This window comes from Macrobrachium rosenbergii, chromosome 16, assembly GCF_040412425.1.
Source record: "Macrobrachium rosenbergii isolate ZJJX-2024 chromosome 16, ASM4041242v1, whole genome shotgun sequence".
In the NCBI taxonomy this organism is placed as follows: Eukaryota; Metazoa; Arthropoda; class Malacostraca; order Decapoda; family Palaemonidae; genus Macrobrachium; species Macrobrachium rosenbergii.
The window spans coordinates 39,062,791-39,086,843 of NC_089756.1; the positions used below are offsets into that span (position 1 = coordinate 39,062,791).

Genomic DNA, 24,053 nt, shown 5'->3' on the forward strand with positions numbered 1-24,053 from the left:
TGTTAGTCAGTCGGTCTACGGACTTGGAGCTAGTGCAGTTGAATTAGACTGAACTGGCTTATGCCCAGCACCGACCTTTGACTTGAGGCATTAGGGGGGAAAGGATGCCTGATGTGGACCACCGGACTCCATCAACGGTCAGTTGAATTGCTTTTAAGCTTACAGGGTGGCCGATAAGTATGAAACGTGAGAAGAAAAACTAATCGTAATTCCATTTCCCACTTATAGTGCTAGGCTTTCAGACACCCTGTATTATTGAGTTCGAATTCGACAAATCAGTCTCATTTATCTGTTCTTTGTTAATGATTTATTTGTAATTTTTGTTGGCCAATTACGTACAGGGAGTGCAATCTGATATAAACTGAAGCGAATGGGCGGAGAATAATTTTCTGTGAACATTTGGCGGATGTTTTATCGCAAAAGATAATAGTCGTTTACGCAATGCCGCCATAGCCTAGTTGTCAAGTTTCGTCCAAACTTTACAGTAATTATATCGATGATATAAAATATCATTTTTGGTGATGATCATTGCCTTAATGCGTAACCAGTGAATGAAGCTTATCGCAAGAAACTGCACCGCTGGAAAGTAAAGAGACAAAAGATAAATGAATAAACAAAAGCAAAAACTGGCCGCCGTGATACCAGGTGGCGGCTGTCTAAGCCAATAGACGAGTTGAGGGGGTTGGGGGGATCTGTCTCGTCCGAACACTCGCTTCTTTTAGAGCAAACAAGCATTGAATTAAAACTCTGGTTTAGGGGAAATTGTCCGTTCACGTATGTCCGTTTGCTCAACTTACTATGACTTGGAAGACTGCCCTGTTTATTAAGTTTCAAAGCAAACGAGATGAAAGATTGTTTGTAATTTTGGAAATCCTGGATGAAGATAATTGTAGTTTAAAAGTATTTTTAAAGCACTGCTTGACTTAAGTAACCGGTTACACTTATTTAGTACTGTGCATGAACAGGACAGTAATCTGTAATTCATTATAAAAGTGAATAGTTTCGTTGGTTACTGTATTGACGACAAATTTCGATTGCAGTACGCTGAACGGATGTTGCATCAGTTTCAGTAGTTCAATTCTCTCATGGATTGGTTCCGATAATAAAAACTATTTAGATGGTATTTTATCATAGTTTACTATATTTCAACTCTATTTTATCATAGTTTTTTATATCCAGAACCTATTTTATCATAGTTTATGGTATCCAGAACCTATTTTATCATAGTTTATGATATCAAGAACCTATTTTATCATAGGTTATGATATTCAGAACTTATTTTATCATAGGTTATGATATCTAGAACCTATTTTATCATAGGTTATGATATCCAGAAACTATTTTTATCATAGTTTATGATATCCAGAACCTATTTTATCATAGTTTATGGTATTAAGAACCTATTTTATCATAGTTTATGATATCCAGAACCTATTTTATCATAGACTATGATATCCAGAACCTATTTTATCATAGACTGATATCCAGAACCTATTGTATCATCCAGAACCTATTTTATCATAGTTTGTGATATCCAGAACCCATTATATCATAGTTTATGATATCCAGAACCTATTTTATCATAGTTTATGATATCCAGAACCTATTTTATCATAGTTTATGATATCCAGAATCTATTTTATCATAGTTTATGATATCCAGAACCTATTTTATCATAGTTTATATCCAGAACCTATTTTATCATAGGTTCTGATATCCAGAATCTATTTTATCATAGGTTCTGATATCCAGAATCTATTTTATCATAGGTTCTGATATCCAGAACCTATTTTATCTTGGGTTATAATATCCAGAATCTATTTTTTCCTGGTTTATAATATCTAGAACCTATTTTATCATAGTTTACGATATTTAGAATTTGATGACTCATGCCTCAAGGCGACAAAAAAAAAAAAAAAAAAAACCTTGGCGGTTGCTCTTGGTTTTTCCTTTTAAACAATTCGTTGGTTCGAAGTTCCTCCCCTTGACAAGTGGTCATGCAGAATTGAAGCTCCGTCAGAGGGGTGGAAAATGATGTTCAGACTTTGCCTAGATTCTAGATCCCTCCGTGGTCCACAGAATATCTAGAAGCGTGGAAGGAACCGAACGTTGATTTTGAAAAAAGGAATTTCGAATTTTGGACATTCTGAGAAGAATAAGGGAGATGGTTAGAGAGTATTTTAGACATTTGCTGAATGGAAAATCGTAATTTTACGTTATCGGGTAATTTGCTGTGATAGGCTTACATTCGTTGAATCTGTAGTAAATATAATTATAGAAGAATTGAATGACGGAGTTTCAGATCAGTGTTCAGGTGTCGTATCCGGTTCTCTCTCTCTCTCTCTCTCTCATTAAGATCCCAGATTGCCCTTTCATCTATGGGCGTAAAAAAGATCAGTCTCTGTTCGTTTCCATCTCTCTCTCTCTCTCTCTCTCTCTCTCTCTCTCTCTCTCTCTCTCTCTCTCTCTCTCTCTCACACAATCAAGATCTCAGACACTTTCACACATGGACACACAAAGTAAGCTTTTTCTCATTCTGTAATCAAGATCTCAGATTGCCTTTCATCTATGGACGTAGAAAAGTAAGCTTCTGTTCGTTTCCATATCTCTCTCTCTCTCTCTCACACATACACAGCACCAGACGATGTCAAGAGGCCTGACAGGTATTTGCAGTTGATTTTTGCAGTGATTTCAATTTTGAAGGCTGACAGTCCTCCTCTCATTCTGCCGACGGTGTCTCTCTCTCTCTCTCTCTCTCTCTCTCTCTCTCTCTCTCTCTCTCTCTCTCTCTCTCTCTCTCTCTCTCTCTCGTGCTGAAATTATGGGGATAAAGAAACAGTCTAATTATTACAGAGACTTTTAGCCTACTGAATGCCTCAATTATCAAGGGGGAAGAGAGAGAGAGAGAGAGAGAGAGAGAGAGAGAGAGAGGAGGGTGGGGGCGGGTACATGAATAAGATTACGGTTATTTACACTTGTTGTGCGTGTGTGACACACCTGTATGCTATCTATCCTCAGTCGCACCAAACAACGTAACATGACATCGTTTGTTAGACTAATAACAAGATCCGTTTAGTTAGTTGTTGGTGACAACGGTATTCTATATTTTAGATTGTATTTTATGTTCGTTTTCATTCGGTTTCACCCAGTTGAGTGATGAATGATTTATAAAATTTGCCGTGATGTTAATCTAGATTTATTTTTGCTAAGATATCTTGACGTTCTTTGGCCTATATTGCCGGCGTTGGAACTCTCTCCCAGCTTCCGTTTTCTCTGAATCATGCAATTTACCACCCTGCAAGTAGCATTAGTAGTGTTTTTCATTTCTTCCTCAACTTTCTATTCATTATTCTCTTCCTTATTTAGGTGAGGCGTCAAGTTAAAAAAAAAAAGTATACAGAAATTTAGTAGAACAAATCTTTGAAAAGGAATATAGATAAATTTATAAGTATAGTTTTTTCCATTAATTATCTTTCCCACGATTGACCAGCGTTGACGTTTTTACAACAGCAGCAACAGCATTATTGGCTCTCTGGCCGATGAATTACAAATCTTGTTTCCGTCTTAAAAAAATTACTTTTTCGTTTGGATTTAGAAGATAATCGCTCATAATGATAGAAGGAATTACATTTAATGTTCTTTTCATTCACTTGTTTCCGTATTTTATTCTCAATTGCTGGCTTTCGATTAAGTGTTCATGTAAGATGTAATTATTGATAAAGAATAGTTCTCAGCTTGATACATTGGGTTAAAATACAATTTCTCTCTCTCTCTCTCTCTCTCTCTCTCTCTCTCTCTCTCTCTAGGGAACGGAGACTGAACAAAACATCTGCTTGAATGTTTGAAACTCCGACACTCATCGGTGAAACTGTATAAAAGTTACGGACTCTGTATATTTTGTATCATTGCGCATTTTGTGACGAGTGACATACGGTAGGTTCATTGGCATTGAATATGGGTACAAATATAATCCTCTATATTACAAGTGCCGAAGTAAATGGAAACGCTTTTGAACTTTTCAGAATGACTTTTGAACTTTCGGTATGTTTCTCGAAAGCAGTATGACTTAGTAACTTTTTTTATGTTGTATAGGGAAAAAATAGTTGTACAAAAAGGTGAGCATTTAGCAACAGAAAGTGACCTTGCAAAACATTTTTGTATTTATTTTTTGTGCACCAAAAGCATTGTAACACATTCTGTATACAAAAATCTGTAAATGGTCCATTTTCACATAAGAATACGGTAGGAATATCAATATGCAAAGGTCAGCCCTTTTGTCATATTCACGAACTGGAGCTACAAAACCGTCTTTCAGTCTCGGGAAAAACGTGCACTACTTAGTCACGAAAAAGCTATAGGTCTAGTGTCCTCGTCAGCTTACGGAAAGGGACGCAGTCTACAGTTTTTGATCACGGGAAAACTTAGTTACTTGCTCATGACAAAATTATAGGCCTAGTGTCCTCGTCAGCTTACAGAAAGGGACTTAGTCTACAGTTTGTAATCCCGGGAAAACTTAGTTACTTGCTCACGAAAAAACTATAGGTCTAGTGTCCTCGTCAGCTTACGGAAAGGGACTTAGTCTACAGTTTGTAATCCCGGGAAAACTTAGTTACTTGCTCACGAAAAAACTATAGGTCTAGTGTCCTCGTCAGCTTACGGAAAGGGACGCAGTCTACAGTTTGTAATCACGGGAAAACTTAGTTACTTGCTCACGAAAAAACTATAGGTCTAGTGTCCTCGTCAGCTTACGGAAAGGGACTTAGTCTACAGTTTGTAATCCCGTCAGCTTAAAACAGTCTACAGTTTGTAATAGTTACTTGCTCACGAAAAACTATAGGTCTAGTGTCCTCGTCAGCTTACGGAAAGGGACGCAGTCTTAATCGGAAAGGACGAAAAAACTATAGGTCTAGTCTACAGTTTGTAATCCCGGGAAAACTTAGTTACTTGCTCACGAAAAACTATAGGTCTAGTGTCCTCGTCAGCTTACGGAAAGGGACTTAGTCTACAGTTTGTAATCCCTGGAAAACTTAGTTACTTGCTCACGAAAAAAACTATAGGTCTAGTGTCCGTCGCTTCGGAAGTCTACAGTTTTAATCCCGGAAAGGGACTCAGCTTCAGTCTACAGTTTGTAATCCCGGGAAAACTTAGTTACTTGCTCACGAAAAAACTATAGGTCTAGTGTCCTCGTCAGCTTACGGAAAGGGACACAGTCTACAGTTTGTAATCCCGGGAAAACTTAGTTACTCGCTTGCTCACGAAAAAACTATAGGTCTAGTGTCACGAAAAAACTATAGGTCTAGTGTCCTCGTCAGCTAATCACGGAAAAGGGACTTGCTCACGAAAAAACTATAGGTCTACAGTGTTGTAATCACGGGAAAATTTAGTTACTTGTAATCCTGGGAAAAAACTATAGGTCTAGTGTCCTCGTCAGCTTACGGAAAGGGACTTAGTCTACAGTTTGTAATCCCGGGAAAACTTAGTTACTTGCTCACGAAAAACTATAGGTCTAGTGTCCTCGTCGCTTCGGAAAGGGACGCAGTCTACAGTTTGTAATCGGAAAAAGGGACTCTAGTGTCCTCGTCAGCTTACGGAAAGGGACTTAGTTTGTAATCCCGGGAAAACTTAGTTACTTGCTCACGAAAAAACTATAGGTCTAGTGTCCTCGTCAGCTTACGGAAAGGGACTTAGTCTACAGTTTGTAATCCCGGGAAAACTTAGTTACTTGCTCACGAAAAAACTATAGGTCTAGTGTCCTCGTCAGCTTACGGAAAGGGACTTAGTCTACAGTTTGTAATCCCGGGAAAACTTAGTTACTTGCTCACGAAAAAACTATAGGTCTAGTGTCCTCGTCAGCTTACGGAAAGGGACGCAGTCTACAGTTTTTAATCACGGGAAAACTTATTGCTCATGACAAGATTATAGGCCTAGTGTCCTCGTCAGCTTACAGTAAGGGACTTAGTCTAGTTTGTAATCACGGAAAAGCTTACAGTACTTGCACTTGACAAAACTATAGGCCTAGTGTCCTCATTAGCTTACAGAAAGGGACTTGGTTTACAGTTTGTAATCACCGGAAAACTTAATTACTTGCTCATGACAAAATTATAGGCCCAGTGTCCTCATCAGCTTACAGAAAGGGACTTAGTCTAGTTTGTAATCACCGGAAAACTTAATTACTTGCTCATGACAAAACTATAGGCCTAATGTCCTCATCAGCTTACAGAAAGGGACTTAGTCTATAGTTTGTAATCACGGGAAAACTTACAGTATTTGCTCATGACAAAAGTAAAGGCCTAGTGTCCTCGTCAGCTTACAGAAAGGGACTTAATCTATAGTTTGTAATCACGGATCACTTAGTTACTTGCCAATGACAGAACTAAAGGCCTAATTTAGTCCACAGTTTGTAGTCACGGGAAAACTTACAGTACTTGCTCATGACAAAATTATAGGCCTAGTGTCATCAGCTTACAGATAGGGACCTCGACCACATTTTGTAATCACGGGAAAACTGTTACTTTCTCGTGGCAAAACTATAGGCCTAGTGTTCTCGTCAGCTTACAGAAGGGAACTTGACTACACGATTGTAATTACGGGAAAAATTTGCAGTTACTTCCTCATGACTAGCGTCCTCGTCATCTTACAGAAAGGGACCTTGACTACAGTTTGTAATCACGGAAAAACTTACAGTACTTGTTCATGGCAAGACCATAGGCATGGTGTTCCATTCAACTTACAGAAAGGATCTCGACTACATTTTGTGATCGCGGGAAAAAAATACAGTTACTTGCTCATGGCAAAGCCATAGGCTTAGTGTCCTCGACAGCTTACAGAAGGGGACCTTTACTTTAAATTACAAGCAATATTTTCACTGAATGCCTTTAATATTGTTTGATAAGAAATTTTAAATAAAGAAAATGTAGAAGTGGCTCAAAGATAAAAATAAATATTATACGTATACAGCAAAAGTTGATGAGATCATCACTGGCCAACTGAACTGCTGGCTCAACAGAAGAGATCTTTGACAGGATGCTTTTGTGTGTGAGAGACTGAGTGTGTGTGTGTGTGTGTGTGTGTGTGTGTGTGTGCTGTGTACGTGAGTGTGTGCGTGTGTGTTCGTACGTCGGGCTGAGTGAATCCTTTACCAAGAGCTTAGTTTGCAAATAAAGATCGATTAAATAAATACCAATAAAGTGGATAATTACAGTTTCCACGTGACGATTCAACATTGAGAAGTTCCATGTGCTCGGACTTTTACTCTTGAAAGGGTTTATTTACTCTTGGTTTCTTTGTGGTACTTTTATAAGTTTGTTCTATTGCTTATTACGTGTAGCGCCAACAGACTTCAGAGTGAAATATAAAAACGGTAGTTATTAGAAATATATGAATTACGACTGTACAGTGAAGTGTTTGTGTACATTGAAGGGAGACACACACACACACACACACACACTCTCTCTCTCTCTCTCTCTCTCTCTCTCTCTCTCTCTCTCTCTCTCTCTCTCTCCACAAATTTAAATGAGAGAGAGAGAGAAAGAACGACAACCTCGCCAATGGGATTATTACCATCAACAAAGAGAGATCGTGTTTTTACTTCAACTGGCTTGTCTATTTGTCGCAGGATTACGTAAAAACCTTACTTGTGTTTTTTTTACGAAAATTCGACCAAAAGTGGGTCTAGCAACTGGCAACCAGAATTTAGAATTTGGTTGAGATAAAATTGTAATAATTTTTTATTGTTTTTTTATTATAATTTTCAGCAAATAGCAAAATCATATTAGTGACTGAAATCATAACGGAAACCTAATATCAGATAAACCTCTGGCAGAAAAGCATCAAATGAGTGTCCATATTTATTAAAAGTGTAATATAAATTTAACGCAAACTCTCAAAAACAGCTACAGTGAAATATGCGTCTACAGTCATACAACTCTAGAGCAAATAACCTTCTACCTGTCATAAAAAAAAAAAAAAGGCCCCCTGTACTTATAGCAACAATGGCCAAAAAAGGAAAATGTATCAAGTCCTTTAGATTACTTCCAAATGAATCGAAAAAGATAACTGACCTTTGATATCTGTACTTCAACCAAGGCCAGTTGCAGCGTCTGACTGAAATTCACAGTTAGACTCTCTCTCTCTCTCTCTCTCTCTCTCTCTCTCTCTCTCTCTCTCTCTCTCTCTCTCTCATGAAATTACCTGAAACTGTGAAAAGTTTATATCAAACAAATGACTACTTTCATATATTAGCCTCTATTGAAATAGCTTCGGCAATCATAGAAAATTACTTGACGTCACATGATTTTTGTGAAGTTACCCAAACTGGTGCTTGATTGATTGGGAAGTATCTGACGTAACAGTTTTCTGATAAGCGGTTCCTTTGAAAGTTGTGAATTTTCATGAATTGAACATTATTCATGCAGAGAATGAATAAATATGAATTATAGGCCTTTATGAGTTGTGTATGATACTAACAGACAGTCTGTCGGTAAACCTGAACAGACTTCTAGTTAAAGAATACAGAAATCAAGAAATTGTTGATAAGAATTTGAGAGAGAGAGAGAGAGAGAGAGAGAGAGAGAGAGAGAGAGAGAGAGAGAGAGAGAGTCGTAGTGGTGTCTCATTAATCTCTAGATAAAAAAAAAGAATAGCGGTTCTCAAATGACTGGTATCAAACACACGCTGCCCACTCTTTCTGTTATTCTCCACGAAAACTGGTTTTTACTCTCTCTCTCTCTCTCTCTCTCTCTCTCTCTCTCAATGAACATGTAATTATGTATTTCACCATATCACGGCATTTCGGGTAATTTCGCGGTCATGAAAGGGAATTGAGAGCTGAATTTAAATCAGCGCTAAATTGGTCTTGCGTGAATATTGAATGGAGTCGATTCGTCGTCTCCGATTGGCAGTATATGAAGGCGTATTGTTTGTTTATTTAACGCGTTAGATACGCTCAAATTACTTATTTGCTTGTTTCTTACCAGATCAGACTTTTTCATCTGGATGTAGGCACTCGGGGTTATAAATAGACGGAGCCCCTTCCGGTAAATTCTTCAGCTAGAACAAGACTTCGTTGCTTAACTAACTTGAGACTAATTGGCAGGTTTTGTTAATTTACGGCAAATCCGTATTTATTTTATCACAGTAGTAACAACATTCCCGTCTCGCCTTAATTAGTACGAGATTCCATACCACAAAATATCCAATAAACTATTGAGATTAATTGAAAAAAAAATCTGAAAACTATTCATGAGACTAGTAAGCCTAGAGATGGGAAAGGTAAGTTGTTCTAAAATTAAGCATTAGACTTTAGAGTCTTTTTTTCACGTAAGTACTTGAAGTGTGAATCAATGCACGTACAAGTCTCCGGACCCAGTAATGAATAACTTAAATACGAAACAAGAAAATCCTTTCAAATCTAGACTGCTCACAGAAACGAAATAATTCATCGATCTAAGCTCACGTCATTCCCGATTCGTCTGACACTCGTTTATAATTGCCATTTTAACCACATATCACTGCCTAGCGAAACAATGGGTTTAAATATAGCTTCTCCCTTCAAAAGAGAGAGAGAGAGAGAGAGAGAGAGAGAGAGAGAGAGAGAGATTCCTTGACGAATGTGTTTATCAAAGCAACTTGATTTGTCATCAGAATATGGGCGGGGGAAGCAGATTGGTCCTCCGTTGTTACATACAGAACTGTCAAAGCTCATTTCTCTCTCCCTCTCTCTCTCTCTCTCTCTCTCCAAGAATATGATGAGTCGAGATATGAATCATGCCATGAGTCTAAGAGAAGTGGGGAAGAACTGCCATTCCCCCTCCCGTTCTCCCCCTCCCCCGCCTTCCTCCCTCAATTCAACCGCCCTCCTTTTCCACCGCACATAACACTGGCTCTCCCACGTGTTTCGAATTTAACACCGACGGACGAACAATGGAGTCTCTTCGTTCCTTTATTTCCCGCCTTTTTCGTTCCCCTTCTTCTCCATACGGTAACAGACACGATCACTAGGAAGAGATAAAAGATGATAAAACGAACGAGAAACAGCCAGAACAAATAAAACAATAAAAAACTACATTCCATCAGTGCTTCTTGCATCAAATGGCTGCCATCAAATATTGATTCTCCAGAAAGTGGGGAGAAAAGTTTCCCCGAATACTTTTAAGGTAACATTTACCGGAGTACGAATAATGTATTGTTACCTTCCGCTTGGGGAATTACGCAGTACAGTACACTGCTCCTAAACTCAAGGTCAGGCGTGCATTTTTATCCCGTTTTAGGGTATATAAGACCTTTTTCTTAAGTTTAAATCTTGATTTATTGTTATAGATTAAAACATGACCTTACTTTTGAGTGTAAATCTTAGTTTAATGTTATAAGTAAATTTAGTTACTAGGCCTACGTAGACCACGTAATGCTTAAAAGATTTTGGTATATATATATATATATATATATATATATATATATATATATATATATATATATATTTATATATATAATATATATATATATATATATATATATATAATTTATATATATAATATATATAGGCTATATATATATATATATATATATATATATATATATATATATATATATATATATATATATATATATATATATATATATATATAAGCAATATACTTTGATTTACAATTTTACACTATAGAAAACGGTCTTATTTTATCCTCATCCTTAATTGCGTAAGATTTATAACCAAACTTTTCCTTCCCGTGATTTTTTTTTCCTGCTAAAGGAATTCGATACACGAATACGTACTTATATATAAGTTGGTTTCTGACTGGCTAAAGAAAATAGAATGGCGACTTAAGAATAATCACATTCTTTAAACGATCCGAGACACTTTGTCATTTCTTGATCAATTTCTTTGTTTCAGTCTTATTTTCTTGCTCGGGTTATCTCACGGACGAGATAGAATAAAGCCAGTTAACGGGTTGAGTACAGACGAATGAAGGAAAAGAAAATGAAGAATAAGAGAATTTACAAACTGGGCACACCCAATTGCTCTTTTATTTCGGTCACTTAAGACATAACTTGAATGTCACCCATTCTGTTACACTAGTGGCCAGGAGTGTAATAATTATTGTACTTTATTTGCTCTTGTGGGGAGAGTAGGTGGAGCGTTGGAACTTTTGAACTTCTGCTCCCCCATACAGTTCCTGTTGCAGTCACAGGTAAGAACCTTTCAAGTTCTTCGAGAGTGAAGTTCACAAAATGCATTTGGAAACATTTCTTCTACGGAAGGAAAAGGAACTTTTGAACTATAACAGATCGTACTAAGATATTTAAAAAAGCAAAAAATATGCAAATAAAGAGTATTTGTGTTTCAAACAACATTCTTTGTAGCTGACGTTGAAATATTCAATAGGGATGCTGACGTCAATATTTTGATTTGTTTCGCACTGAGGGTGACATCAACTTTTTTGAATTGGTGGTGTTGATCGCATCATTATTTTTATTTATTTATTTTTTTTTTTTTGGTTACTTGGTTTCAGTTAATTAATGCTGATTCATAATGGTTTCGCAATATTCTTTTTTATTCATCATCTCTATGGCTTTGAACTCGTTTAAAAGAGAGAAAGGGATAGAGAATTCTGAAAATTTGAATACAAGGAGTTTCGATCCTCATTAAAAATTCCGCTCTCTCATCTTATAAGCTTTTTTCCCCTCCACATTCTTATTCCACATACTTAAAACTGGCGACTAATCTTCCTCTTGAATCTTTTCCACTAAAATATCACCTTTGCAGCTGATGGATCAAGTTACAGAGCGAAAGATTCGTCAAAAACAACCGGAAAAGTGCAAAGCCGGGTCAGACGGGATCACGTGGTGTTGGTTGAGAACAGAACGGAGCAGCGTAGTCCTATGCATCATTTTTCCTCTCTCTCTCTCTAGGTCTCCTAGAATCCTTTCGCCGATTTTGTTAAATTCTTGTGTAAAACAAACTCGAAACTATATAAGGATAATAGCATATCGTAGCAAAGGGCGAGAACGATAATTGTGGTAGTAGGAGAGGGAAAGGAAGAAGAAGAAAACGTATCCTTCAGACAAAGCATTCTCTTGTTGGGATGTCATCTCGTTTACATGAATGGACAAGAAGGTATCACGTGTTGCGTATCGATTTACAACTGTCATTTTGATTTAATGGTGGTTGTTTGAATTGTGAAAGACTGAAGAGGTTACAATACTTTGATTAAAACTGCAGTTCATGCATTGTCATTAGATAAAACAAAACATGCTTATTCAAGCAGAAGTGAATTCGGTTTCATAATGTTCTAGTACGTGCGACCTACGTGTAAAATAATCTTTTTGAAGTCAACATTTTAGCCATATGTCGAATGTCATCACCTTAACATACTTCGAGGACGATTGTGATTGATTTTCACTGTTGAAAATAATTTGCAAGATGACTTATGCGAAGCCGCGAACCCCAGAATATGCTTGAAGAGGCCAGAGAGTCTGTCCGCGCTAATGACAGATTTATTTTTTGATTTGGATATAACATTCAGAAGTGTTATTTTGGATAATATATCTGGAATAAGAATTTCTTTTAGATGTCTTAATGTGTTTGGTATATATATTTTATAAGGATAATCTTCCTACAATTCGGAAATCATTAGCGAAAACTCGACAATGTGGCACATGCGCAGCCTCTGGGCCTCCTCATTGGCGGAGGAGCATTCTAGGATATGACGTCACGACTCAACGGCGTCACCCCAGCCAGCCATCCCCGGCCATTTCCACAGTGCAAGTCGCTTGGATCGGTGTTACGGACGTGTGGTGATCCACTTCACTTTGGTTTTTAATCGTGTGTTTCACTGGAAGACTAGTATATTGGACGTTGTTCTTACGCGTAAGTATAACCGCTATTCGGATTTCGTAATAAATGTCGGATATAACGCGGGATTACGGAAATCCCGGCGGAAGAATATTACGAAGCCATTGTTGGCGGCAAATCGGCCTCCGAATTGTTGTTGGTCGTTGTTTTAATGCCTTATATTTGGCCGAATGTTCCCCGGGGCGATTTTAGGACCGTATTATTGACCGGCATGGTTTAATTAGCAACATAGGTATAGAATTAGCACATGGATGGTGGAAATATAACGAGATGAAAATTTATTTTGACGCTGGTGCCGGTCGCCGCCGTTTCTTCGTGTGGAGGCGGGGGCTATATGCCCGCCAAAGCATCTGCAGGGAAATAGGCGCGGCTTCTCTCTCTCTCTCTCTCTCTCTCTCTCTCTCTCTCTCTCTCTCTCTCTTCATTGGCGGACGCTTTTAATTTAAAATACGGGCGAGGGACCTTGTCCGTGTTAGTAGAAAAAATAATTTAATTTGGCGTCCGGTTCCAGGCAGTTTTCGGGAGATCAAAGTCTATTTTTTATAATTTTTAAACCAGTTTTATTTTAATCTTTAATTTTAAATTATTGATTACGTCATATAAAGTCAGGCGCTCGATTCGAGGCATTTTTTCGGTAGATTAAATCTTACTTTTAACGTACGAACGAGTCTTCATTTTGAAACGTATAATTATGACGTTGAATCGTATATTAAAAATATGACGTCACATGATTCATGAACGAGTTAATATAGGACTTAACATTTTTGGTTTATAAGATTTATCTTTATTTTTTTTTTATCGTATAACGAAATCTGACTCATACTTAATCCGGATTCGAGTGCACCAGGCAACGACTGGTTGTTTTACCAGGAAACGCAACGGTATGCAATAGAGAAACAGCATATGCTCGAGTTACCATTGAAAATATTTAGTGTATCCAAAATTAATATTTATTCAGACTTTTCATAAAATTTACGTATTTTTGTAAATATAAAGTGGTCAAATTGACACAGCCACAGTGTAGGCGTGACCATTGTAACAAGACAGTTATTAAATTTTTTTCCACCTCTTTAATTGTGATAGTCTCGAAATTTAATTGTGATAATCTCGAAAGTCTAACAACCCAATTTAAGGAAAGACCTCTGTCGACGTAGCCCAACCTACAGTAGCCTTAACTAAAAATGTGTACCTTTGGTTGCTGGGATACAGTCAGCTTGTGCCAGGCTAGATATACGATTGATAGGCTTCTTGGTAATTGAGTCTTTTAAAGAGAATTAAGCCTATGCAATTCTTGTTGTGGTTTTTAGATGTGTTAGTGTAGCCGATGCTAAGCTTTATCATCCCCGGCTTATTGGTGGAAATTGAATGTTGAAGATAGTTAGTTAACCTAGGCGTTGTTTATTTGTAAATAAACATTGGATGAATAGGGCACTTTGCAGAACAATGGGATCAGCCTGTAACACTACTTGGGGTGGTCTAGGGGGCAAAGCCCCTGCCGGTTCAGGTCACAGTCCCTTAAGTGAGGTTAGGAAGGTAAGGTCAGGTTAGGTCAGGACCTGCATGCTAGGAAAGGTTAGGGTTGTTTCCTGTCTGTGGAACCTTTTTTGCCTGCAGTCAGTTTGTTCTTACTTGTACAAAAATAGTAATGTAGACCAGAAGCCTAGTTTTTAGTGGGTCTTAGGCTTGCAGCTGTGCCTGCTAACTTTGATGTACCTCAGAATGTCTTGATTTTACAACAAACTGATAGCCTGTGTCAAGGGTACCAGCTTCGAGTATATCTAACCAGAATTTTGCTCACATCTTTTGAAAATGAACTTTTCTGAGTCATAGCCAATAAATTTCTGCCATTACTTGGTGTGTACATTCGTAAATGTAGATTATTGAAGCAGGTGAATTGGATCACCCAGTAAGGGAATAAACTCAAAGTACTGGTCAATAAATGCAATTATAAGTTGGCTAACTGTAGAATGACCAAAATTCAGTGGTTTACTTTGTTGCATTCGGGTTGTTTCGGCCGTAAGCACGTTTACGTGCCAAATGGCCGCCGTGTTTAGTACCATCCCCTTGGGGATGTAGGTAAAACATGAAATGATAATGGTAAATACCATAAACAATGTCTTTCATTGTTTTGGATGTTACGGCCTAAAGTGACGACCAGGACCGACTTTGTCACTTACTCCAAAATAACAAGTCTGGTGGAAAAAGAAAGTTTGTGTTGCCGTGCTAGTTTAATTCCAAAGTAGTGCATATATTAAAACATGGATGAAGAAAGAGTACAGTGACAGCTGAATGATATTTAGCATTTATATTGAAAACTGAATGTTATGAATTCCAGTGTTGCCCACAATTGTTGCTGTTACAAAATGTTACGTTACATCAAGTAACGCAAATTTTGTTGAATGAGGGCTTGAGGCATGTTTTGCTTTGCACATCAGAAAACAGTGATAAGTAAGCATTCCTAACCTTACTCTTTAAGTAATATACTTGCCTACTCATGGACCCCGTACAGTATATAAACCTGAGAGCAAGTGTATGAACATCGGACTGTACTCATTGCTCCCTTGCACTACAAAAATCTCATAATGTTTGTCTCTGATGTATGTAACAGAATTCTGGCTTGCAACTTGTAAAGTTAATTTTATCATTATTATTTAATTGGTTATTTCATTGGTGTTTATATTGAATGCTGGGTATCAAGCCAGCGATGCCCATTTATATATGTGTGTGTTTATTTGTTATAGAAACTTGAGTAATAGCCGAAAACTGCAGTTCAGTGGGTAATTTCAGAATAACAGGGCTGTGTCCAAGAAACTCATTAATTTCTAATATAATTGCATTGTCTATTCAGAGCAGCAGTTGATACCAAAAGCTGGTTTTCCAAAGCCTGTCATAGGGCTCCCTGGCCCATGCGACCCTTGGAAGTCAAAATTTTACCATACGCTTAGCCTACCCTTAGTCACTGTTTTTAGTGAAAAAGGTTAAGTATAACTTAGTTTAACCAGACCACTGAGCTGATTAACAGCTCTCCTACGGCTGGCCCAAAGGATTAGATTTATTTTACGTGGCTAAGAACCAATTGGTTACCTAGCAACGGGACCTACAGCTTATTGTGGGATCTGAACCACATTATAGCGAGAAATGAATTTCTATCACCAGAAATAAATTCCTCTCATTCTTCATTGGCTAGTCGGAGATTCGAACTCGCGGCCAGCAGAGTGCTGACTGAGAACGGAACCCACCCAACGAGGAACTTTGTTTTTAGTGAAGACCTAATATTAGCCTATGATGTTGATTGCCCACCAGTGTTCAAGTAATCTAATACCAGTATTGTATTTGGTGTTAATAAGCGTAAATTTTTGGGAGAAAACATTTTGACTTTGGCTTAATTTAGCATAATTGTTACAAACTTTATATCTCCTAATGTAGCTACGTAACCCTGTATTGCTTTCAGCAGCCTGAAAACAACACAAACATCGAATGTTACACTTTCTTGGCATAAAATTGCAAAGCAATCCACCTAGGTATACTTAACTGAAAAGTGACTCTATCCAGTGGTTTTGATTGTTCATTTATTTACATGCAATCTTTTGATATGAGAATGGAAGACCAGTACTGTACTGTACTTTCCAGTGGCCTACCTGCTGCTTGGGTAAATATGGTATAAGCTGCTTGGATATTTATCCCATAAGTAAAACCTAGCAACCTGGAGTAGTTTGCTGGCGAGTTGAGTTAATTTGAAACTTGCCACATAATGTCAGGTTAGCATTGTACCACTAAGCGACTATTGTGTGAGCTGTGGGAGAACTGAAACTACCAAAGGTGTGCAAGGAGGAAGCAAAGCTTGGCCTATGAGCTATTGGTTTTATATCTTTTTGAGAACCATTGTTCATGGTATTGCAGCCTACTTCAGGTTTTTAAAAGTTGCGCTTATGCCAGACAGATTGAGACATGATCCCACGGTTAAGTACTGACAGTACCCAGATTCCTGTTACGTGTACATTTTTATAGCAGATTTTGATGGGAATTCTTGGTCTTTATACAAATACCTCAAACTGAATACAACACATTCTGGTGAAACTGTTGCTTCTATTGAAGTATTGAAAAATTGCAGGTTGCAGTTTATGCCAGACAACACCTGTACATTTTTATGAAAGTTTGAATTGTTTGTTCAGTTACGATGTAGAAACATCTTTACTATATTCCCATGACAATCTAAAATGTTGTGCTTAAAATGTTGGGAGTGGAATCACAACTCTGCAATAATTGGAGCTCTGTTTAAGCAGATGACAGATACGATGCAGTGAATGCATTCCTGTAGAACTAGCGTAGCCATAAAATTAATATTTTTCTGGAAGCTGGTGAACCGTCAACAAATCTCACTATCAGCAGACTTAACTACTGGCAGGAATGTTGTAGTTTGCCCTGGCCAGTTATAAACCCTGAGCAGTCCAAGTGATTTTGTTGATTTTAGAGCCAACGTTGTTTTGGATGGAAAACAAAAAAGCTCAATTCAGTTAATAGGGAATTGTATTAGTGAAGTTAGAATTGAGAGAGAGTACACTAAGGATGGCTTTGTAATTCCTAAACTTGAGTGTACTGTCACAAAAATGGGGTGAATTGCCAAGAACACTGTCAAGGGTTTAAATGCATACTTTACTATATAGAACATTGGATATATAGAACATTGGAGTGTATCCAGCTGTTGCTTAGTACACTTTCAAATGGTTTTACACTTAATTAGGTTTGGAAAAATCTTAACTTTATAAAAATTTGGCAGTGCTTTTTTTTTATGATGCTCTGTTGCTGGCCTCCTGCACAAGTGCCACCTTGGCTCTTAGCCAAGCTCTTCCCAAAGTGTTTAGATAAAATGGTAACTTGGTTTACTTTGGACTGATAAACATATGGGATATTCAGTTGCTATTCGAAATCATAATGGGGTATTGAGTTGTCATTGTTGCCAGTTACGTGGTTGTCGCAGTAGTGCATTACTGATTTTTCTGTTGAAATACAGCAATACCGCCAGATTGATTTATTTATTTATGTATTTTTATTTTATTTATTTATTTATTTATTTATTTTTTTTTTTTTTTTTTTTCCCCTAGGATAAGTAAGACTCAGGCATAGTGAAAGAACTTAACGTTGTCTCGTGATTTTCTTGATAATACATGCGAGTGTGCAAGGCTTAGTAGAAGAACTTAATGTTGTCTCATAATTTTCTTTGCCAAGACATGCGAGTGTGCAATTATGCAATTTAGACACTGAGTTGGGCAAGTAGGTATATATATACACATGCATATATACATACAGGTTAATTTTTTTTATTTGTTTATTTATTTATTTTTTTTTTTTTTTGGGTAAAGTTGTTTATATTCTTTAGCATTTTGTAAACAGGCTGGCCTTGGATTCTGAACTATGAGGCAGACTTGACACTGTGCTGGTGGCTTCACATTGTATATTTGATACACTTACTCTCACTAATGACTTCATTTGTTATGCATGGTTACATTGCCAAAGGCTTTGCAGATGATGCCAAGTTGGGGACTGTGGCCTTGACCATGACCCTCTTAGCAAACAGCTGCCTTCATGGTGAGGCATGTTTCCAAAATGTGGGATCAAGTAGTTTGAGCTTGCAAAAACCTTGTCTTGAAGATTTCATCATTCTTGGATACCTTTATGGATGTAGGCCTGGTGTCATGGTTTGCATTGGTAATGATTTTAAAGTTCTTGATGAGTGCAATGTAGTCTCTTGTGATTGCTTTTGAAGCTGCTGCTGAGACCACGAAGTGGGGCGTTGGTGGAATGGGATTTTAGTCCTAAAGTTATTGGGTCAGTCATTGTTACTACAAAAAACAGTTGGCAAAGCAGGCATTGGCAGCAAATGCACTACATAGGTCAGTGTTTTCCAAATGCTTGGCCTTCTTACAGTTAAGTTCCAACTGTGGATGATCTTAAAACTAACCCCAACTCGGTTGAACATCTTATTGACCCTGTAACTGTCGTATCTATCCAAGTTTGCACCTTTGGCATTTTTATTCCACTCGATGGAATAATGGTTTTTGAATGGAACATCTTTCTTTGGCTCTCCAATTATGAAATATGGCCTCTGTGAATTGAATTTGGGATGACTGAGCAATATTTTAACATTTCATAATGACACAACACATGGTACTTTGAAGTCTGCATGCCTACTATTTTGGTAACTGAAGGACTTTCATTGGGACATGGGGAAAATTTATAAGAATGAGTTTTCGTAGAATGGGTTTCCACAAGAAAAAAAATTTTGTGTATCGCTGTAGGGTTTACAACCAGTTGTTTTTCAAGGTATTTCACAATTGTCTATATGTAATGTAAATTATAAATATACAGTATTTGAGGCTCTTCAAAGGTTTGTGTATAGTCAGTTGAAAGTTTGTTTCTTTTTCAGGTGCAGCCATGCCTCCCAAGACAAAAATATTTGTTGGCAAGTTGCCTCCAACTTGCAAGGATTTTGAACTTCGAAAATTATTTGAAAGGTAAAGCCTGTCATTTTTCAGAGCACTGTTGTATAATATGTTTGATAATTTAAGGTATTTCACAGTCAGGGGTAGTTTTAAATGTGTTGACCTCTGAAATCTGAAGAAAACGAGAACACTGCCACAGATTGAGCATTCAGAATCGTTTACGTTATATGCCTTTTGTGTACTGCTGTCATTGTGGTTAAGTAAGGAGAAATTGTTGGTAGTTCATTGTCATTGCCCATCACAGGAAAGTACACTAGATAACATCTTAAAACAGAAGTGAACTTAAAATTTATATTGGAACAAAGCTTGTTAACTTTCCAAAGGGTCTCCAGTGCTTAGAGGGAGTAACATGACAATTGCATAAAAGACCATTGAAAACTAGAATTCAGTTCTTCCCATCTCTAGGTATGTGGGCCATTTAGCTTTGTGGCAAAATCACTGGACAGCAGTAGTTTTTTAGTAATGGCGAACTCGTGAAACATATGTTTGTTTGCACTGTCTCCAACAATATCTGTGCACTAGAACTGGATTATTCTTGCAGATATGGTGAGGTTACAGAATGCTCAATTCTCGGCAATTACGCATTTGTTCACATGAAAACAGAGGACCAGGCAGCAGCAGCAATCAGAAATTTAAACAATTGGGATCTGAATGGCTTCAAAATCAGTGTTGAGGTGAGTATGATAGTCTATTTATTTTTTTAATTGTCTATAGGGTTAAACTGCCCAACCTGGATTTGCAGGTTTAATTTCTAGGTGCCTGCATAACATCTGAAAAGTGGTTTAATGTTAGTGACAGTCCAGTTGTTCAGTTTTTTGGGGAAAAAAAGTGTATAATCTTGTGTATTTTTCGTGAAAAAAATATTGTACTTGTGGTCTAGGAAAGTAACCCAATAATATTGAATGGTAATTGACAAAATTATTCCAGTGGCTCATGTTAAAAATTATAAAATATGTCAAAGTACTTGATGAAGTAGTCAGGATGGCATAAAAAGGTCAAAATACTAACTGAAGTAGTTGTGTGAAACATGCATTGTATAAGTGTAGTCATTTAGTTTTAACTTGTGCATTTCCATGTCAGAGTTGAAACAGTTCATAGATGTAAGTGCCACTTAATAGTTTCACATTGCTCTCAGTAATTTGACATGATAGGTTGGGCAGAGTTTGCTTGAAAAGTGTACTATTGCTTTTTTTTTAACTTGAAAGTTTCTTGCTAAGGTCAATTAATTGTAAGTAGTATAGGTAAATTGATTGTAGGTGGGTTGATACTATCGATGAAATGTTTCTTGTTAACATGAAAGTTTTAACCTAGATTTGATTGTTAAATGGGAAGTTCTTGTGAATGCTGAAGCTTGAATTGAATTAGGCTTTTTGTAGAAAACTTGTTAATCCCCAATAATGAAGTTATCACAGCAGTTTGTGCTCTTGGTTCCTGGGAGTCCACGGATCTTTTCTTAGTTATTTTTAGTTTATAGAGTTTATGGCTCACTAATGCTTAAACTTCAAGCTATGGCATCTGTTAAATTAATATTTTTTCCACAGCAATCTACAGGTGAAAAGAGAGCTGGTGGGGGAATGGGTGGTGGTCGAGGTGGTATGGGTGGGTTTAGAGGCCGTGGTGGACCCATGAGAGGTCGTGGCATGCCACGTCCTGGCCCATATGACAGAAGACCTCCTATGGGTGATAGATTTGGTCCTCCTCCTCCAGGCCCACCTCCAGCACCTCCAATGAGAAATGGATATTATGATGATTATGAAAGACGCGACAGACGGCCTCTGCCACCCCCAGGAAGTGGTCTTGATAGACGCCCACCACCTCCCCCAATGCCAAGGGAACCAGCATACAGAGACCCTTACGACAGATATGATTCATATGATCGTATGCCCCCACCACCTATGGGCAGACGAACACCACCCCCAATGGACCGAAGACCACCTCCAATGGGCTATGACCGAAGAGATGATCCTTACAGTGATATGTATGGGCCAAGGGCAGAGTAAGTACTGCATTTGGTGCTTTTATTGAGTGATTTGTGTGGTAATGTGTTTTGATATAGGATGTTTTTGATTTAGTTGTGGTAGGAATTGGTTTTTTCGGACCAAGTTGCGATGAGATTTGGTTTTCACAGACCAGTCATGTATGCATTTCTTTCCAGCCGTGATATTTATGGAGGTGGAAGGGATATGTTCCCACCTCGCGGACGTTCTCCACCCAGACGTAGTCCACCCCGTCGGTGAGTATGGCATTTGGGTGAAGAATGCTTCTTGAAATAGTGATATATCTGGAGATATATTTTCTTGTTACAATTGTCCGATTTTTAAACTGTAAGCTAGTTTCGTTACAGTGTTCAGTACTAAAATTCCCGATTACCGATGGATTAAGTCCAATAGCTTCTTGCGAGGGAAAGTCTTCGTTTTGGTATTAACCATCTCTTGTCGAATGAACATGTTGCGAAATTCATAACCTATATTTTTATCCATGACAGCATATTGCAAGCAGAAAATGATGTGAATGTTTTCATGTTCTCTTGTAGCTACCCCGGTCCTCCCCGTGACATGCCCCCCAGACGCTTTTAGATGCCAAGTAGAGGCTGACTGCAACGTGTGCATGCACCCGCCGATAATCAGATCTTGGTGGCAGAGATGCATAGTTCCAACACGGAAGTTCTTGGAATCATGTTAGCGTCTGAACAATACTGATGATTGGATACTTATATATATAGCGTATATGAACAAAAGAATCTAAAGTCTCATGATGTTTCAAAGGTTACAAAACCTGAAGATATCGTTAATGTTTACCCACATGTGTAATGCGTACCAATAAATCTTATTTTTAAGGAAACCTAAAGAGAATTTTTCAGTAATAACCTTGCGAGTAGTTCTAGAATAAATATACAGTTTATAATATAACTGCCATCACATATGCACCCGATCAATCACCAAGACCTCTGATAAAATAACTGAAAAATTAAAGGAGTGCAGAGCAGCGACAGGTACCCAGGTAAGACCCAGTATTCACGTGAGGCGACCTTCTAGTTGTCACTTGCTTCAGTATCCTTGCCTGATATCAGTCTTGTAGTTCACTGTAGGACCTAGACAATGTCCTGGGCCAGATGCTGTTCGACCTATCAACAACCCCCACTGTTCACAAGCATCGTAAGCGACAGACTTGTGACGATGATGTGACCGTGCGCTAGAGGCTCGAGGCAGCGTCGGCCGGCAACGTCTCTTGCAGGTGGAACGTGTGTGGGATTGCTAGGGGGCTGTGATTCTGGTGTTCTTGTGTCTCGAGCCTTTCGAGTCTTGAGAGATTTTTAGTCGCCTGGGTCACAACATCCTAGCAGATCTCGTCGTGGTTGGCCAGGTTAGCTTTTATTACACGGGTCTCAACTTAAAAAGGGAGGCGGTGCCCTAACCAACAACGTCCATGACTCTTGCATGTCCTACCTCACTTAAAATACTACACTCTAGACTTAAGTATAATTTATGATACAGTTTCAATGACATTTGCTCTTGTGAGTACATCATCATAAGCTTTTTTTTATGTACACATAATCCATCGCATCACTGAACTACCCATCTTGACTTCATAATGCCATCACCCGTTTTCTCTGGCAAGATATTTACCGACTGCGTACCTGTCTATGTATCTAAGCAGTGTGGAGTGCCCAGCTTATGACAGTGCGGTGGTAATTTCAACGCCTGTTTATTCTCTATTGTACTCACTTTTGAAAAAAGATAATTGGATGATTACTCAAAGCTCGAACCTGTAAGAACTCTTAACGACTCAAGCCTTGAATATTGCTCTCTAAAAAGTGATAAGTACGCTTTGGTAGTCACGTTCTTTCCAGACTTCCGATACCTATTGTACGAATACCCTTTTTTATTAAAGACTTTGGACGAATAATAATAAACCCTTGCTTCTAAGAAATTGATATTAACTGATGTACGAGGTCAATCGAACGTTTAGTTTTGCGATAGTTAAATCTGCTAGTCCCCTTACAGGCAGTGATGTGTTAGTCATGTATTAATCTCTCTTCTCCCACTAGGTTCCTCTATGAAGTGGTTGGTCGATGAGGGCGAGACGTCTCTGATGTGGAAAATGCATGACTGGATAGTCCTGACCTTGTCTTGAACAACATTGAGCGCTTCGGCCATCTCAGAGGGGTGCTATACTATATTATAGTAAGTATAGATGATGTGAAATTTTATGCTGAAATGGAACACCTGGCTTTGTGTATTTTCTTGAAAGCATATGGCCTTTTGTCATTAACTTATGGTTGTTTTAAGAACTCATAGTTTTTGGAAGTTTGAAATAGTTTCAGACTTTGTAATTTCTTCTTAACTATAATTCAGCAAGGAATGTCAAGAACAGTCTGTATGTAATGGATAGGTCTTTGAGAAATAGGAATGTTGGTGGTTGGTAAAGCAAACTGGATATCAGTTAAATTAACTTTATTATTTTAGTGTTGCAAGGAGATTGTAAATGGTTTGGAATTTTGATGTGTAATCTTCTCTGTCATAACATACTGAGTATTTTTGGGTATGGCAGGTCTCCTGAGCCAGGTGTAAGGAGAGAATGTAATGTAGAAGGAATTTGGTAAATTAAATGTCTACTGATTCTGAGGGATTGCACTTTTTTAAGTTAAACGAAGTTTATAGTAAGAGCACTTTATCAGTGAAGGGTACTTTTGTGTTATTTTTAAA

At 37.9% G+C, this 24,053-nt stretch overlaps 1 protein-coding gene across 2 annotated transcripts; it reads left to right on the top strand.

Annotated features, from left to right (window-relative positions):
* LOC136847341 (RNA-binding protein lark-like) lies at positions 1–22,199 on the top strand. Of its 2 annotated transcripts, none has more exons than XM_067118925.1 (6): positions 1–137; positions 19,272–19,359; positions 19,889–20,021; positions 20,889–21,343; positions 21,503–21,580; positions 21,881–22,199. In XM_067118925.1, the coding sequence occupies exons 2-6, from the start codon at positions 19,280–19,282 to the stop codon at positions 21,921–21,923; spliced, it is 789 nt and encodes a 262-aa protein (XP_066975026.1). In that variant the 5' UTR covers positions 1–137; positions 19,272–19,279; the 3' UTR covers positions 21,924–22,199. The 2 variants fall into 2 exon arrangements, with proteins under 2 accessions (XP_066975026.1, XP_066975027.1); XM_067118926.1 differs by lacking the exon at positions 1–137 and adding an exon at positions 12,707–12,862.
* The last annotated feature ends 1,854 nt before the right edge of the window (positions 22,200–24,053 follow it).